The 18,500-nt window shown below is 48.2% G+C and overlaps 1 protein-coding gene across 3 annotated transcripts in view; it reads right to left on the bottom strand.

Annotated features, from left to right (window-relative positions):
* Positions 1 to 4,511: 4,511 nt before the first annotated feature.
* The window catches only part of nlrx1 (NLR family member X1), a 62,488-nt gene continuing 48,499 nt past the window's right edge, over positions 4,512 to 18,500 (bottom strand). For all 3 annotated transcript variants that reach the window (XM_043676489.2, XM_043676488.2, XM_043676486.2), the window contains exons 6-8: positions 17,172 to 17,258; positions 12,051 to 12,302; positions 4,512 to 5,537 (exon numbers count right to left, since the gene is read on the bottom strand). In XM_043676489.2, coding sequence (XP_043532424.1) covers positions 5,222 to 5,537; positions 12,051 to 12,302; positions 17,172 to 17,258 — 655 coding nt within the window. In that variant the 3' untranslated portion in view covers positions 4,512 to 5,221. The remainder of the gene's footprint in view (positions 5,538 to 12,050; positions 12,303 to 17,171; positions 17,259 to 18,500) is intronic.

Below are 18,500 nucleotides of genomic sequence, written 5' to 3'. Positions count from 1 at the left end.
CCAACACATCTCGTCCATATCCCGCAACTCCGCCCTCAGACCCCACCCCTCCAATCGTAACAAGGACAGAACGTCCCTGGTGCTCACCTTCCACCCTACCAACCTTCAAATAAACCAAATCATCTGCCGACATTTCCGCCACCTCCAAACAGACCCCACCACCAGGAATATATTTCCCTCCCCACCCCTTTCTGCCTTCCGCAAAGACCGTTCCCTCCGTGACTACCTGGTTAGGTACATGCCCCCCCAACAACCCACCCTCCCATCCTGGCACCCTCCCCTGCCACCGCAGGAACTGTAAAACCTGTGCCCAAACCTCCTCCCTCACCTCTATCCAAGGCCCTAAAGGAGCCTTCCACATCCATCAAAGTTTTACCTGCACATCCACCAATATCATTTATGGTATCCGTTGTTCCCGATGCGGTCTCCTCTACATTGGGGAGACTGAACGCCTCCTAGCAGAGCGCTTCAGGGAACATCAACCACACCGCCCCGTGGCCCAACATTTCAACTCCCCCTCCCACTCTGCCAAGGACATGGAGGTCCTGGGCCTCCTTCACCGCTGCTCCCTCACCACCAGACGCCTGGAGGAAGAACGCCTCATCTTCCGCCTCGGAACACTTCAACCCCAGGGCATCAATGTGGACTTCAACAGTTTCCTCATTTCCCCTTCCCCCACCTCACCCTAGTTCCAAACTTCCAGCTCAGCACTGTCCCCATGACCTGTCCGACCTGCCTATCTTCTTTTCCACCTATCCACTCCACCCCCCCCCCAACCTATCACCTTCATCTCCTCCCCCACTCACCTATTGTACTCTATGCTACTTTCTCCCCACCCTCACCCTCCTCTCACTTATCTCTCCACCCTTCAGGCTCTCTGCCTGTATTCCTGATGAAGGGCTGTTCATGGCCACCCTGCCCAGGACACTCCTGTTTTTTTTAAAGGGAATTTCCAACTTCCTGGTTTCATATTTTTTCTTCTTTTTCTTAAACCCACACTACCACCCAACAGAGGTATCGCAAAAAGTTGTTCTTTATTTATATTCCACCACAAGGAAGAAAGGAGCCACCCGAGTGACTTGTGACAAGCAGTGCCCTTCTCGACTCCCCAAAGGGCAGAGTTACGGGGTCAAACAGTGAAGCAGAGGGCAGGGATAAATTCAAAACAGAGTCGGATGGGGAAATAAAACATTCCACTCCCTGCGGCGCCCACCTCTCCCTGAACAACTCCAGGGTGGTGGTGGACACCGTGTGCTACTTCTCCAGAGACACCCGGGCTTTAACGTAACTGCGGAAGAGGGGCAGGCAGCCGGCCCTAACGAACCCCTCCCCGGCCCGCTGCCTGGACCGGTTTATGGCCAGCCTGATCAGGACAATCCTGGTTAAATTTTTAAAAAGAATTCCAGAAGTCAAAATGCGCTTCACTCAGAGAACTCTCCTCTTCTTCCTCCTCAGAGTACACAGGCTGTGGACCAACCAACACTGAGTCAGTCCCCTCCCTGACACAAAATGGAAAGTCCTGAACACGAATCCAGCTCCTTCTGAGGCAGCTCTCAGAATGAACAGGATGTCTGACACTCCTGTTTTGTTAGTTATTTCTTTACACCCACGCTACCGCCTAACTGCGGAAGTGCTTCTTTTACCCCAGCACCCATGTTGTGTGCGCGCACAGGTGTGAGACACAGTGAAAGGCACAAAGTGCACGAATCTTTATTCAGTTTCCACCACCAGGAAGATAGGAAAACACCCGGGTGGCCAGTGACAAACACTGCCCTTCACATCAAAGGGCAGTGCTGTGTGATCAAAACAGTGAGAGGGAGGGTAGGGACTAAATCAAAATAGAGTTGGAACACTCCTGTTTCTTTTTTTTTTCCTTTTTCTTTTTTTTTCTTTTTTTTGCAGGTGTGAACACTCCCCTTTTTTTCTTTTTCATTTCTTTTTTAATGCGGTAGTGCTTTTTTTTTCCCCCAGCACCCATGGTGTGTGTGTGTGCAGGTGTGAGACACAGTGGAAGACACAAAGTGCACGAATCTTTATTCAATTTCCACCACCAGGAAGATAGGAAAACACCCGGGTGGCCAGTGACAAACACTGCCCTTCACATCAAAGGGCAGTGCTGTGTGATCAAAACAGTGAAGGGGAGGGTAGGGACTAAATCAAAATAGAATTGGAGGGAGAAATAATGCACTCCACTCTCTGCGGCGCCCACCTCTCCCTGAACAACTCCAGGGTGTTGGTCGACACCGCGTGCTCCTTCTCCAAGGACACCCGGGCCCTAACGTAACCGCGGAAGAGGGGCAGGCAGTCGGCCTTAACGACCCCCTCCACGGCCCGCTGCCTGGACCTGTTGATGGCCAGTTTGGCCAGGCCCAGAAGCAGACCCACGAGGAGGTCTTCAGACCTGCCCTCCTTCCTCCGTACCGGGTGCCCAAAGATCAGGAGCGTGGGACTGAAGTGCAGCCAAAAACAGAGAAGGTTTTTAAGGAAATCAAAAAGGGAGTGCAAACGCCCACACCCAATATACACGTGGTCCACGGACTCCACAGCACCGCAGAACAAGCAGTTGGGCTGGGAGTCCGTGAACCACCGCAATCTGCGGTTGCAGGGGACTGCTGCGTGCAGCACCCTCCACCCCAGATCCCCGAGAGAAAGGGGGAGGACTCCCGCGTAGAGAGCCCTCCACTGGGGAAATACTCCTGTTTATTTCTGTCAGCCAGGGCTCCCTGATTGGACCTGATTAACAGCCTCAATCAGGGAACTCCTATTCCATATCGGCTGTCTGGCTGACCCTGGTACAGTCGCTACAAAAGCAATAATGAAGGGAAGTGCCTGATGCCCAAGTTGTCCTCCCAGTGGTGGGTGCTTTTCCGGTTTTGACCTCCAGAGGGGGCAGTATGCACATCCATGAATCTTTTGGAATAAAACTTATCAGCGATTATTCTCCTCTCTGCATCCATTTTAAGACAACAAAGCTCATCTTCAAAATATAATGCCTCAGTAAAGTAGCTGAACATCCCGAAACATTTCAGAGTCACATTGGTTTAATTGGAATAAGGCTGAGTGCAGGTGGTGACGTGGGGAATCCAATAGCAGACGAATTCGACAGAGTCACATGCTGCGAGAGGTCCTGGTGAGTGTGGGGCTAGAATACGACCAGAAGCTCAAGGCCATTCAGCTCATGAGACTGCTCCGCCATTTAATACAATCATGCTGATCTCACCTCAGCTTCAACTCCACCTTCCTGCCCGCTCCCCACAACCTCAATCCATTACTGATTAAAGATCTGCCCATCTCCTCCTTGTCTTGGCAGCAGCTGTACTCGGGGAAAGAATTGTTCCAGATAACTGCCAACCTTCAGCCTAAAACCGTGCCCCCTCAGAATACATCTGCTCCATGTTTAGATTAGATTCCCTACAGTGTGGAAACAGGCCCTTCGGCCCAACCAGTCCACACTGACCCTCCGAAGAGTAACCCACCCAGACTCATATCCGTCTGACTGGTGCACCTAACACTATGGGCAATTTACCATGGCCAATTCATCCTGACCTGTACATCTTTGGACTGTGGGAGGAAACCAGAGCACCCGGAAGAAACCCACGCAGACATGGTGAGAATGTCTGTGTGGAGTTTGCACATTCACCCAAGGCTGGAATCGAACCTAGGACTCTGGTGCTGTGAAGCAGCAGTGCTAACCACTGAGCCACCTTTGTCAATCCCCTTTAGAATCTTAAATACCTCAATTAAATCATTCTTCTAAACTTGATTGATTATAAACCTAAATTGCTCAAACTGTGCTCATACACCAATTCATCTTCCTGTCGAGTCTACTGAGGCTCCCACTGGAAATGGAACCTTCTACACCCCACAGGAGGGTATATTTACTCATGGGCTGTGGGCATCGCTGGTTAGGCCAGCACTTACTCCCCGTCCCTAATTGCACAGAGAGCTGTTAGAGTCAGCCATGTTGCTGGAGTCACTGGAGGCCAGACCAGGTGAGGATGCCCTAAAGGACATTACTGAACCAGATGGGTTTTTCCCATCATCAATAATGAACTAATGATCATCATTAGACCCTTAATTCCAGATTTTTACAGAATTCAAATTCCACCATCTACTCTGGCAGGATTTGAACCTGGGTCCCATAAATCTACCTGAGTCTCTGGATTAACAGTTCAGCAATAATCCACTAAACCATCACCTCCCCGTGCACTCAACGCTCCAGTACAGTACTCGGGGAGATCAATCAGAACAGGGTAAGGCTCCATTATCTGCTCGGGGAGATGTGAAAAACCCCATGGTTTTATTGTGAGGAGGAGCCGGGAATTATGCCTGGTGTCCTGGCCAGGGTTTATCCCTCAATTGACATTCCTTTAAAATAAGAGATCCCAGTGTCCTGGTCACGGCTGCTTGGTTCTGCTGAGCAAATTAGCTGGTGCTAGTTACAACTTTGAGTGGGTCAGAAAGTATTGAGTGTAAAGCACTTTGAGGGATCTAGTGACTGCAAAATGTGCTACATAATGCAAGTTTTTCTTTATTAAATACCCAGCATTGAACAGATACCAAAAGAAATGGTTGCCATCTCTGGTTAGACATATTCCTGGGGTTTTCACTACATAACTAATAGTCTCCAGCCTCATCTCCCCCACACTCTTTAATATTTTTACAACTAATAAAAAGAAGCATTTTTGTTAAAAAATGGAAAGAAACAATTTATTGCTCATGTTCTCTGAGTTTTGTTTTGCTGGCAGCAAAGATAAATCTTTATTTCCTGAAATTTCCAGAACATTCCTGAGGGTGCAGGGAGATTTTCAACATCCAACTGGTCACTGGCGAGTCATTTAGAGAAACCCTCAATCCCAGGATTGAAACTCCATGTCGGGTAGTCAATTTAGAGATCTACCTCCAGAGTTTGGGAGCGTTTGCCTCGTTTTCCCTCTGCTGGGCAAGGGAAACAGCTGTCCATTCAGGATCCCTGAGCAGTAGCTGATCTGTGCCTCTGATCTCTCCCTCCCCAACCTAGCTAGGGGTGATTGCAACATCATACAGAGTTTTACAAGACATTCCCCAGAACCTAACAGGAATCAAAGTCTAAACCTAACAAGGCAAGAGCCTTGCTCTCTCCCTGTGATCAGCTCACCCAAGTCTCACACAACAGGCCACCAGTGGGATGCCACCAAAGGACCAATCAGTGCTAACACTGAAACAGTAGCGGTGCTGGCTGCTATTTGCCCTGTTGGACGTTTCTCAGCAGTTTCTCGACTCGACGTTCCACCCGCAGAAGTCTGAGCTTTTTCCAAGGGTTTCGGATTTGCTGGCGACTGAACTTCAGCTCATTCTGAAACAGTGTCAGGTAGTTGGCCATGCGCTCCTGGTCCCTGTTTGTGGCGTTTCGCATGACGTTCTTCAGGATCAGTGTCCAGTAGGCCGAGATGTTGGAGCCATCTGTGATCGAAGCCAGAACTTTCACCCCGTCCTGCTCCCGACTGAGCCTGTGCAGCTCCTTCTTCCCGCTGTCACTGATCTCATTTAAATACAGGCTGAAAACAAAACACACTAATGTCATATAGAGCAACCGCTGGCGCAGTGGTAACTTCCCTGCCTGTGAGCCAGGGGGTACAGGTTAAAGTCCCACCTGCTTCAGAAGGGGATCTAGTGGGCGGCACGGTGGCACAGTGGTTAGCACTGCTGCCTCACAGCGCCTGAGACCCGGGTTCAATTCCCGCCTCAGGCGACTGACTGTGTGGAGTTTGCACGTTCTCCCAGTGTCTGCGTGGGTTTCCTCCGGGTGCTTCGGTTTCCTCCAACAGTCCAAAGATGTGCAGGTCAGGTAAATTGGCCATGCTAAATTGTAGTGTTAGGTAAGGGGTAAATGTAGGCGTATGGGTGGGTTGCGCTTCAGAGGGTCGGTGTAGACTTGTTGGGCCGAAGGGCCTGTTTCCACACTGTAGTATAATCTAATCTAATCATAACATGCCCAACAGAGTGAATAATCTAATTACGGCGCTCTAAGTGCCATTTACTCATTCATCTGCCCAAACAATGAAATCTTGCATTTATTTAGCACCCAGAGGGCACAATACGTTTAGAATATGGTAATGACAGAAAAAAAATTTTGAATTTCATAGAATGGAATCTTTACATTGCACGCAGAGACATTCAGCTGATCAAGTCTGCACCGACCCTTTGGAAAGCATCCCACCCCTATTCTTGTAATCCAACATTTCCCATTTGGCAATCCACCTAAACCTGCACATCTTTGGACTATGGGAGAAACTGGAGCCAACACACACAGTCACGGGGAGAACATGTGAACTCCACACAGACAGAGGCTGGAATCAAACCTGGATCCCTGATGCTGTGAGGCAGCAGCGCTAACACCACTGAGCTACCCCGCCACTTCAATCAATACACAAACCGCCCTCTGCGTGAAAACGTTGCCCCTTAGGTCCCTTTTATATCTTTCCCCTCTCACCCTAAACCCATGCCCTCGAGTTATGGATTCCCCCACCCCAGGAAAAAGACTTTGCCTATTTACCCTATCCATGCCCCTCATGATTTTATAAACCTCTACAAGCTCACCCCTCAGCCTCTGACGCTCCAGGGAAAACAGCCGCAGCCTGTTCAGCCTCTTCCTGTAGCTCAGATCCTCCAACCCTGGCCACATCCTTGTAAATCTTTCCAGAAGCTATTCAAGTTTTGCAACATCTTTCCGATAGGAAGGAGACTAGAATTGCATGGAATATTCCAACAGTGGCCTAACCAATGTCCTGTACATCCAAACATGACCTCCCAACTCCTGTACTCAATACTCTGACCAATAAAGGAAAGCATACCAAACACCTTCACTATCCTATCTACCTGCGTCTCCACTTTCAAGGAGCTATGAACCTGCACTCCAAGGTCTCTTTGTTCAGCAACACTCCCCAGAATCTTACTATTAAGTGTATAAGTCCTGTTAAGATTTGCTTTCTCAAAATGCAGCACCTCGCATTTATCTAAATTAAACCCCATTTGCCACTTCTCAGCCCATTTGCCCATCTTGTCCAGATCCCATTGTAATCTGATTCAAACATACTAAAATAGGAGCAGATGTGAGTAAGAAAACCGGGAAAAAGCTAAGAGACAGGGAGGTTTTATGGAGTGTTTTTATGGAGGAGGGGGTGGAGGGGATGACTGAGAGAGGGAGTTCCAGAGGCAGCTGAAAGCAAAACCTCAATCATGCAGCAACAGAGAGGCCAGGATGGGAGGGAGTCACATTTGGCAGAGAGCTGTAGAATCCACAGGAATTTGTGAGAGGCATCTGCACCAGGAGGAGGGCTGGAAAAATCACACTGATTGCCAGTGTCTGAAACACGCATGGTTACAGTCATGAGGGGTCCTGACTGGTGGACATGGAAAGATGTTCCCTTTTGTGGGGAAATCTAAATTGAGATGGTTTAAAAATAAATGGTGCCCATTTAAAATCAAAATTAGGAAGGTGCATCCTTAACATGGCCAAACAAACTCCTTCTAAGATGTGCCAACGGCAGACAATAGATAGGGTTAGGGTTACAGTTAAGTGCAGGAGAGGTTCCTGGTCAGTCATAGCTTGGAAAATTGTTGGAGCTTCGTCCATCAATAACCAGAGTCCAGACTGCAACAGGCTGCAAGCTGCCTTAGCAACTCAAACTGAAACACCATTGAGAGGCTAAACAGTCACTCCCTGACATTCTTTACTCTGAAAACTTTAACATTTGGATTTGGCAGCAGATCGGATAGGAGAAAGTGAGGACTGCAGATGCTGGAGATCAGAGCTTAAAAATGTGTTGCTGGAAAAGCGCAGCAGGTCAGGCAGCATCAAAGGAACAGGAGAATCGACATTTCGGGCATAAGCCCTTCTTCAGGAATGAGGAGGGTGTGCCAAGCAGGCTAAGATAAAAGGTAGGTAGGAGGGACTTGGGGGAGGGGCGTTGGGAATGCAATAAGTGGAAGGAGGTTAAGGTGAGGGTGATAGGCTGGAAAGGGGGTGGGGCGGAGAGGTCAGGAAGAAGATTGCAGGTCAAGAAGGCGGTGCTGCGTCCGAGGGTTGGGACTGAGATAAGGTGGGGGGAGGGGAAATGAGGAAGCTGGGGAAATCTGCATTCATCCCTTGTGGTTGGAGGGTTCCTGGGCGGAAGATGTGGCGCTCTTCCTCCAGGCATCATGTTGCCATGGTCTGGCGATGGAGGAGGCCAAGGACCTGCATGTCCTTGGTGGAGTGGGAGGGGGAGTTAAAGTGTTCAGCCACGGGGCGGTAGGGTTGGTTGGTGCGGGTGTCCCAGAGGTGTTCTCTGAAACGTTCCGGAAGTAGGCGGCCTGTCTCCCCAATGTATAGGAGGCCACATCGGGTGCAGCGGATGCAATAAATGATGTGTGTGGAGGTGCAGGTCAATTTCTGATGGATATGGAAGGATCCCTTGGGGCCTTGGAGGGAAGTGAGGGGGGAGGTGTGGGCGCAAGTTTTGCATTTCTTGCAAATGACAAAGGAAGATATGATGTATCTGGAGCTTGGTGGGGTGGTAGGTGAGGACCAGTGGGGTTCTGTCTTGGTGGTGATTGGAGGGGCGGGGCTCAAGGGCGGAGGAGCATCTCCTCCACTTTCCGCCACCTCCAAACAGACCCCACCACCAAGGATATATTTCCCTCCCTTCCCCTAGCAGCGTTCCGGAAAGACCACTCCCTCCACGACTCCCTCGTCAGGTCCACACCCCCCATCAACCCAACCTCCACTCCCGGCACCTTCCCCTGCAATCACAAGAAATGCAAAACTTGCGCCCACACCTCCCCCCTCACATCCCTCATTTACTGCATCCACTGCACCCGATGTGGCCTCCTCTATATTGGGGAGACAGGCCGCCTACTTGCGGAACATTTCAGAGAACACCTCTGGGACACCCGGACCAACCAACCCAACCGCTCTGTGGCTGAACACTAACTCCCCCTCCCACTCCGCCAAGGACATGCAGGTCCTTGGCCTCCTCCATCGCCAGACCATAGCAACACGACGCCTGGATGAAGAGCGCCTCATCTTCTGCCTAGGAACCCTCCAACCACAAGGGATGAATGCAGATTTCTCCAGCTTCCTCATTTCCCCTCCCCCCACCTTTTCTCAGGTCCAACCCTCGGACTCAGCATCGCCCTCTTGACCTGCAATCTTCTTCCTGACCTCTCCGCTCCCACCCCCTCTCCAGCCTATCACCCTCACCTTAACCTCCTTCCACCTATCGCATTCCCAACGCCCCTCCCCCAAGTCCCTCCTCCCTACCTTTTATCTTAGCCTGCTTGGCACACCCTCCTCATTCCTGAAGAAGGGCTTATGCCCGAAACGTCGATTCTCCTTCTCCTTTGACGCTGCCTGACCTGCTGCGCATTTCCAGCAACACATTTTTAAGCTTTGGCAGCAGATCGTCTTGTCTTGTCCACTTTCATCATCTAATACACAGGACCATACTGATTTAAAGCAAATTAACGTGAATGCTGGAAATCTATAATAAAAACAGAAAGTGCTGGAGAAACTCAGCAGGTCTGGCAGCATCTGTGGAGAGAGAAAAACATAATTAATGTTTCAAAGCCAATCTGGCTGAAGAAGCATCAAACTGGACTTGAAAGGCAACCTCTTGCTGAGATTCTCCAGTCCTTTTTTATTTAAGCCACACTCTGAAAAGACCAGGCCAACACCTACTCTTTTATTAAAATACAAAGGGCTGATGCAGGCAAAATGAATACAAGCTGAGATTTCAACACCACACCTGCTGATTAAAAGGGATTATCTTGCAACTTTTGACAATGTAAAAGCACATCTGTCAATATTCTGCTGAATCATTTGAAGAAGGAATAAAGAAAGGCATCACATTTTACAAAGCAGTTCATCCAAGTGGGAATAATTATGAGTTTTGAGTCAGCTGACACCTGGGGAAAAAATTCACTCCTGTTTCCTGCCTCTTCATAACCTGTCCTTCTGATACTAATCTCTGAACTATTGACCTGGAGATATCTGTACTTGTCCAGTTCTGGCCTTGAGCTTCCTCGAGTTTAATTGCCCCCTATTGCTAGCAGCTGACCCCAGGTAAAGGGGCAGAAATTCAGCAATCTGATTGGCTGGAAGCTCCAACAGCGCCACAGTTTGAAAGTGGATGCTGCTGGTATTGCAGTCAGTCCCAAGAAAGAAATCCCAGACCCAGGGAAGCCAACACGTTGGGAAGGGAGCACTTAGCAACATTAGAGGCAGGGACAGGGGAAGAGTTGGAGGTTTTAAAGTCTGTGCAGGGAGCAATGAAGAGCAGTATCATCTCCTGGGTGGGTAAGTGGGGGATATGCATAATAGGCAACCACAAAAGTTAGTAAGTACATTCCTTCTCACACCTAGAAACTTGTGAAATAAAAACAGACTGTCCACTCCCATCTGCCTGCCCAGGCCAACAGAATCCTGGATGTCTGAGCTTTTAACAAATTTGATAGACCTCAATACCCACCCTTTATTTGACATGATCTCCAATCCCTGCTGATTGTCACCCAGACAGAGACTGAAACCAAGCTGATGGTCAATATGTATCTTCAATGATTGTGAATTATTAACACCGTAATGGTGTAGCCCCATGACTTTGACTCAGTACAGCAGCAGCAAGCTTTCCTTTTCTGACACTCAGTAGCAGCGGTCTGTACCATCTACAATATGCACTGAAGCAGTTGAATAGCCCCTTCCAAACCCTGTGATCTCCACCATCTATAAGGGCAAGGGCAGCAGACAGAAGGGAACTCCACCAACTGCACATTTCCCTCAAAGCCACTCACCTTCTAGATGTATTAGAATGATAGTGCCTTTCCTTCAGTGTGACTGGGTCAATATCCTTGAAATTCCTTCCTAACAGTGCTGTCAGTGCACATACACCCCCAACGGCTGCAGTGCTCCATAAGGACAGCCAGCATCACCTTCTCAAGGGCAATTAGGAATGGATAATAAATGCTAGGTCAGCCAGCGACACCCAAGTCCCATGAGTGATTTAAAAAACTTATCATCAAATAAAGAACCCGTGTTACCATTCTACCGATCCTTGCCCCGTGATTGGTGCATTTACAGCAACAGAGTTGGCACTAACGCTGGGCAGCTCTGTGTATGAGGTCCCTACAACTGACCCAATTCCAATACTTCTTATAACTGTTCTAAGCACCATATGATCAGGATGGCCATGTTGCTACAATCTGCCTGTATTGCTCGCAAAACAAAGCTTTTCACTGTACTTAGGTACACGTGACCACAATAAATCAAATCAAATCAAATCAGAAGAATCCAACAGTAGGTCTGGAACTCAGGGTCATGTTGCAGCTGTATAGGACACTGGTTAGGCCACTTTTAGAATATTGTGTGTAATTCTGGTCTCCCTCCTATCAGAAGGAGGTTGGGAAAATTAAAAAGGTTCAGGCAAGATTTACAAGAATGTTGCCAGGGTTGGAGGATCTAGGCTACAGGGAGTAGTTGAATAGACTGGGGCTGTTTTCCCTGGAGCATCAGAGGCTGAGGGGTGACCTGATAGAGGTTTACACAATTATGAGGGGCATGGATAGGGTAAATAGCCAAAGTTTTTTCCCTGGGGTTGGATAGTCCAGAACTAGGGAGCATAGGTTTAAGGTGAGAGGGGAAAGTATATAAAAGGGACCTAAAGGGCAACTTTTTCACACAGAGGGTGGTACGTGTACGGAATGAGCTGCCAGAGGAAGTGGTGGAGGCTGGTACAATTGCAACATTTAAGAAGCATCTGGATGGGTATATGAATAGGAAGGGTTTGGAGGGATATGGGCCGGGTGCTGGCAGGTGGGACTAGATTGGGTTGGGATATCTGGTCGGCGTGGACGGGTTGGACCAAAGGGTCTGTTTCCGTGCTGTACATCTCTATGACTCCAACTCGCTCGCTCTCCACTTACAAAACACCAAAGGGGTCACATGACTGAGTGCAGCCCATATCTACGTCCCTGCAGAGGGGTCTGTGATGATGGATGCTGGTACATTGCGTGCGAAAACAATGGTGTTTACTCACTGGAGTGTTTCTAACGTTGGATGTTTCTTGATCATCTCCACAAAGGTGACGGCAGCCTCCTCACTGATGTCATTACTGGCGAGGTTGAGGTCTTTCAGCCGTGTGTTCTCTTGGATGTATGGTGTAAGCACCTTCACTCCCTGGTCTCCCAGGGACGTGTGAAGCAGTGATAACTGAGTCACTGAACTGTTGCGAGCGATGGCAGGTCCGATACAATTAACTGCAGCCTCAGACAAAACATTATCACAAAGCCTGGAAGAGAAGCATCCAAATTTGAGAGTTCGTCACAGTGCAAAAAGATTTAAGGGAAAAGAGAGACGTTGCAGATTGCCACAAGTCTGAGTGAACAGGAGTACCATTCACAATCAGCTTTCCTTTCAAGTGAGATTCTAGAAAGTGTGAGACTCACTATTGGGCGTGTATGTGTGTGTCTGTGTCTGTTTGTCTGCATGTATACACATGTGTATGTATGTGTGTGTCTGTATCTGTGTGTCTGCATATGTGTTTGTCTGCATATATACACGTGTATGTGTGTCTGCGTGTCTACGTGTGTGTCTGCATGTGTTTGTCTGTGTGTGTACATGTCTGTGTTTTTGATTGTATGTCTGCGTGCGTTTGTCTGTGTGTACACACATGTATGTGTTTGTCTGCGTGCGTGCATGTGTCAGTGTATGCATGTCTTGTGTGCGCACATCAGCGTGTGCATGTCTTGTGTGTACATGTGTATGTATGGGTCAGTGTGTGCAAGTCTTGTGTATGCGTGTCAGTGCATGCGTGTCTTATGTGTGGGTGTGTGTACATGTGTATGTATTTGTCAGTGTGTGCCTATCTTGTGTATGCATGTGTACACGTGTATATATGTGTCAGTGTGCTCGTCTCTGTGTGTCTGCGTGTGTATATAATTAAAGCAGTAAGTGCATACTCAAAGATTGGTGAGAGTGAAACGGGTTCAAATTGTTCAGACATTGGCACCAATACTAAGAAACGACAGAGCTGTTCTGAAAGGAGTCCTGGCAGATTATGTAACGAGGGCCATGGATTGGGCTTTGAAATAAATAGTGGGTAGTTGGTTCAGTAACAGGGACTACATAGAGAAAGTTAAGGGGCAGGAGGGGCTCAGCAGAGGTAATTAAAGTTTCCAGAACAAGAAACAGGACAGAGAGTATGGAAAGGCTCAGGAATCTAACAGCAGATGAGCGGATGACTTTGAGAAGGGGTCAGTCAATGCAGGACTGAGGGTGTTGTATGTAAATGCATGCAGTCTACAAAACAAGGGAAATGAGACTGTAGCGCAGGTACAAGTTGGCAGGTACAATGTTGTGGGTATCACAGAGATATGGCTGCAAGGGGATCCGTGCTGGGAATTAAGTATCAGGAAGAGAAAGTGAGGACTGCAGATGCTGGAGATCAGAGTCGAGAGTGTGGTGCTGGGAAAGCACAGCAGGTCAGGCAGCATCCGAGGAGCAGGAGAATCGATGTTTCAGGCATAAGCCCTTCATCAGGAATGCTCAGAAATTAGGAAAACTAAATATCCAAGGATACAAGTCTTATCGAAAAGACTGAAAGAGGGTGTGGGGCTACCTTATTAGTAAGACACAAAATTAAATTGACAGCAGGATGTGATATCAAGTAAGAAGGTGTAGAATCTGTGTGAGTAGTGTTGAGAAACTGCACAGGTAAAGACGACTCTGATGGCATTGTGCACGGGTCTCCAAGCAGTAGTCAAGATGTGAGAAAGGAAATAGATCAGGAGATAGAAAAGGCGTGTAAGAAAGGCACTATTACACTAATCACGGGGGACTGCTATATGCAACTTGACTGGGAAAAATCAGGTTGGTAATGGATCAAGGAACTCATAGAATATCTACAAGATGTTCCTTTGGAGCACCTTGCGGCAGAGCCCACGAGGGAACAGGCAATTCTGGATCTGATGGTGTGTAATCAGACAGACTGATTAGGAAATTGAAGGTGAAGAAACCAGGAGGGAGCAGTGACTATAACATGACAAAATTCACCCTGCAGTCTGAGGAGGAGAAGCTAGAATCAGATGCAACAGTGTGACAGTTGAGTAAAGGTAACTACAATGACATGAGGGAGAAGCTAGCCAGAGTTGATTGGAAGGGGAGCCTAACACAGACGACAGCAGAGCAGCAATGGTGGGAGTCTGGGGTAATTTGGGAGGCACAGCAGAAATTCATTGCAAGGAAGAAACAACATACTAAGGGGAGGATGAAGCAACTATGGCTGACAAAAAGTCAGGGATAGCATAAATACAAAATAAAAAGCATACAATGTGGCAAAGATTAGCAGGACTTTAAAAATCAGCAGAGGATAACTAAAAAAGCAATAAGAGGGAAGAAGATGAAACCTGAGAGTAAGCTAGCTGGTAATATAAAAGAAGATTGCAAGAGGTAAAAGGTAGAGAGAGGCTAAAGTGGACATTGGACCACTGGAAAATGAGGGTGGAGAAGTAGTAATGGGGAACAAAGAAATGGCAAAGGAACTGAATAGATAGAGTAGAGGTTTCACAGCAGAAGGCACCAGCAGCACACTAGAACTTCAAGAGAGTCAAGGGCAGAGATGTGTGTAGCAGCCATCATTAAGGAGAAGGTGCTGGAGAAGCTTAAAATTCAGACGGTGGATAAATTTCCCAGACCAGATGGAGTACAGCCCAGGGTTCTGAAGGAGAGAGCTGAGTAAATTGCAGAGGCAGTGGTAGTGATCTTTTAGGAATCACTAGGGTGAGGGAGAATGCCAGAGGACTGGAAAATAACTAATGTAACATGTCTGTTTAAGAAGTAAGGGCAGCAGAAAACAGGAAACTATAAGCCAGTTAGCCCGACCTCGGTCGTTGATACGATTTGAGAATCTATTGTAAAGGATGAGATTGTGGAGTACTTAGAAATGCTTGGTAAAATAGGCGAATCAGCACAGATCTGCAAAGGGGAGCTCATACCTGATAAATCTGTTCAAATTCTTTGAGGAGTTAGACAAAGGAGATCCAGTGGACCTGATCTATTTAAATTTCCAGAAGGCCTCTGACAAGGTGCCGCACAAGAGGCTACCAAGTAAGAAAAGAGCCCGTGGTGTTAGGGGCAAGGTACTGGCATGGATAGAGGATTGGCTGACTGACAGAAGGCAGAGAATGGGGGTAAGGGACTTTTTTTCAGGTTAGCAGTCGGTGACTAGTGAATTTCCTCAGGGATCAGTGTTGGAACCACAATTGTCCATATTATACATTAACAATCTGGATGAAAGAACTGAAGGCACTGTCGCTGAGTTTGCAGATGACATAAAGATAGGTGGAGGGACAGGTAGTGTTGAAGAAGCAGGGAGGCTGTGGAAGGACTTGGCCAAACTAGGACAGGGAACAAAGAATTAGCAGAGGAATACACTTTGGTAGGAAGAAGAGTGTCATGGACTGAATTCTAAACTGGGAAAGGCTTCAGAAATCTAAAGCACAAAGAGACTTTGGAGTCCTGGTTCAGGATTTTCTTAAGGGTAACTTGCAGGTAGTTAGGAAGGTAAATGCAATGTTAGCATTCACTTTGAGAGGGCTAGAATACAAGAGCAAGGGTCTGCTGCTGACATTGTATAAGGCTCTGGGCAGACTGCATTTGGAATATTGAGAGCAGTTTTTGGTCTCTGTATCCAAGGAAGGATGTGCTGACCTTGAAGAGGGTTCAGAGGAGGTTTACAAACATGACACCGGGGATGAAAGGCTTGTCATCTGAGGAGTGGTTGAAGACTTGGTGAATTTTTGTGGTGCATCTCAGTGCGACTGAGTGTCGGTGGTGGAGGGAGTGAATGTGGAAGGTGGATGCTATGCTGATCAAACAAGACACTTTGAAAAATTATTTTGATCATACACATTGGACTGAATTTTACAAAATGTTTGCCAGCTTTTGGGGGGGTATTGTGGTGGGTTCTCTATTCTTGCCCAGGTATGTTTTTCCAGGCTAACTTCCCACATTCGCCTCATTAACTAAGTTGCACATCCCTATAGCTGTTCATACATCCCATTCTCCCACTCTGTGCAGGGTTTGGTGCCAGTGCCTGCACCTTCTAGGATTTTTGACACTGACACCATCCTTAAAACCCAACCATAGGGTGGAAGGGTGGCTCAGCAGTTAGCACTGCTGCCTCACAGCACCAGGGACCTGGGTTTGATTCCAGACTCGGGTGACTGTCTCTGTGGAGTTTGCACATTTTCCAAGTGTCTGCGTGGGTTTCCTCCGGGTGCTCCGGTTTCCTCCTACAGTCCAAAGATGTGCAGGTCGGGTGAATTGGGCCATGCTAACTTGCCCATATTGTTCAGGGATGTGTAGGTTAGGTGCATTAGTCAGGGGTAAATATAGGATAATAGGCTAGAGGGAATGGGTCTGGGTGAGTTACTCTTCAGAGGGTCAGTGTGGAATTGTTGGGATGAAGGGCCTGTTTCCACACTATAAGGACTCTAGGTACCCAGTCAAGTGATGGCAAGCTGCAACTGCCCTGTATGGTATTATTAATTTGCCCCAGCCATGTTGGGTAGAGGGTTATTGACACCCCACTTTGCTGATGGGCACCTGCAGGTCCGCCAGAGTGGGGTTAGTGCCTATGGAGTTTGCCCTGAGATGTTGGTGATTGATGGACATCTGGAGGAGCAGGCGATGACCCGAGATCACCAAGTACCCACTCGGAACGTCATGACGGGAATTGTCACCAGCTGGTTTCTATCGGGAGATTGGAGAATGGGAAACTCCAAATCAATAAGGCGCAATGATAGTGAGGATACTAGTACATACTAACGTGCAAATAGGCCTCTCGCCACTCTCCAGACAGAATTATATCTCACTGTTCCAACACTTGTTGGAGAATGAGACTTCTTTTGCTCTGCACATCAGGAAAACTCCTCATTGCCAATATCTTTCAGAGGCTGGGAGGATTCTGCCTGCTGTGATGCATCTCTGGGCCAGGGATGTGAACCCAGATCTTCTAGCCCAGAAAGAGGACACTAGCCCTGCACCACAAGAGATCTGGCAAGATTTCCAATACACCAATTTGTCAGAAGCTTTGGAAAAAGTCATTTTTAAAAATAAAATACTTCCAAGTTCGTTTTGAACAAAGATCGTGGCTTACCACAAGTTCTGAACTGTACAGTTCGGGTCCTGTAACAAATGGCTTACTTCCTGCCAGGCGCCAAGTCCAAGATTATTAAACTGTAGACTGCAAAAAAAAAAGTTGTACTTCAGAATAAATATGGGACTTTGAGCTGCAAACATTCAAAGTGGTGTCTGCTAACAGCAATGATATTTCTAAATTAGTGAAACAAAAAGAGTCGAATGTTCCGAGCTGAGGGACGTATCATCATTCCATTGATTTGCCTTTCCAATTTGACCCTCTTTCGTCCAGAAGCTGTTCATTCTTTGCTGGGAAACACTATCCATACCCACCCTCCATCACTTACCCAAGAGGCGAACAGGCACAGGGAGAGTCAGGCCAGGCAGGGAGAGTCAGGCCAGGCAGGGAGAGTCAGGCCAGGCAGGGAGAGTCAGGCCAGGCAGAGTAGAGTAAAAACAATGACTGCAGATGCTGGAAACCAGATTCTGGATTAGTGGTGCTGGAAGAGCACAGCAATTCAGGCAGCATCCGACGAGCAGCAAAATTGCCGTTTCGGGCAAAAGCCCTTCATCAGGAATAAAGGCAGAGAGCCTGAAGCGTGGAGAGATAAGCTAGAGGAGGGTGGGGGTGGGGAGAGAGTAGCATAGAGTACAATAAGTGAGTGGGGGAGGAGATGAGGGTGATAGGTCAGGGAGGAGAAGGTGGAGTGGATAGGTGGAAAAGGAGATAGGCAGATCGGACAAGTCCGGACAAGTCAAGGGGACAGTGCAGTGCTGGAAGTTTGAAACTAGGATGAGGTGGGGGAAGGGGAAATGAGGAAACTGTTGAAGTCCACTGTTGAAGGGGTTGAAGTGTTCCGAGGCGGAAGATGAGGCGTTCTTCCTCCAGGCGTCTGGTGGTGAGGGAGCGGCGGTGAAGGAGGCCCAGAACCTCCATGTCCTCGGCAGAGTGGGAGGGGGAGTTGAAATGTTGAGCCACGGGGGGGATTTGGTTGATTGGTGTGGGTATCTCGGAGATGTTCCCTAAAGTGCTCTGCTAGGAGGCGCCCAGTCTCCCCAATGTAGAGGAGACCGCATCGGGAGCAACGGATACAATAAATGATATTAGTGGATGTGCAGGTGAAACTTTGATGGATGTGGAAGGCTCCTTTAGGGCCTTGGATGGAGGTGAGGGAGGAGGTGTGGGCACAGGTTTTACAGTTCCTGCGGTGGCAGGGGAAGGTACCAGGATGGGAGTTTGGGTCGTAGGGGGGCGTCGACCTGACCAGGTAGTCACGGAGGGAACGGTCTTTGCGGAAACTCTATTTGTCATTTCTACCATACACAGCTGGTACAATAAAAACGAGAC

The sequence above is a fragment of the Chiloscyllium plagiosum genome, unplaced genomic scaffold (assembly GCF_037043375.1).
Source record: "Chiloscyllium plagiosum isolate Xiang-an unplaced genomic scaffold, Cpla_swu_hap1 HiC_scaffold_29, whole genome shotgun sequence".
NCBI classification, from domain to species: Eukaryota; Metazoa; Chordata; class Chondrichthyes; order Orectolobiformes; family Hemiscylliidae; genus Chiloscyllium; species Chiloscyllium plagiosum.
The sequence above is the reverse complement of the archived record's forward strand: the minus strand, read 5'-3'. Positions and strand labels throughout refer to the sequence as shown.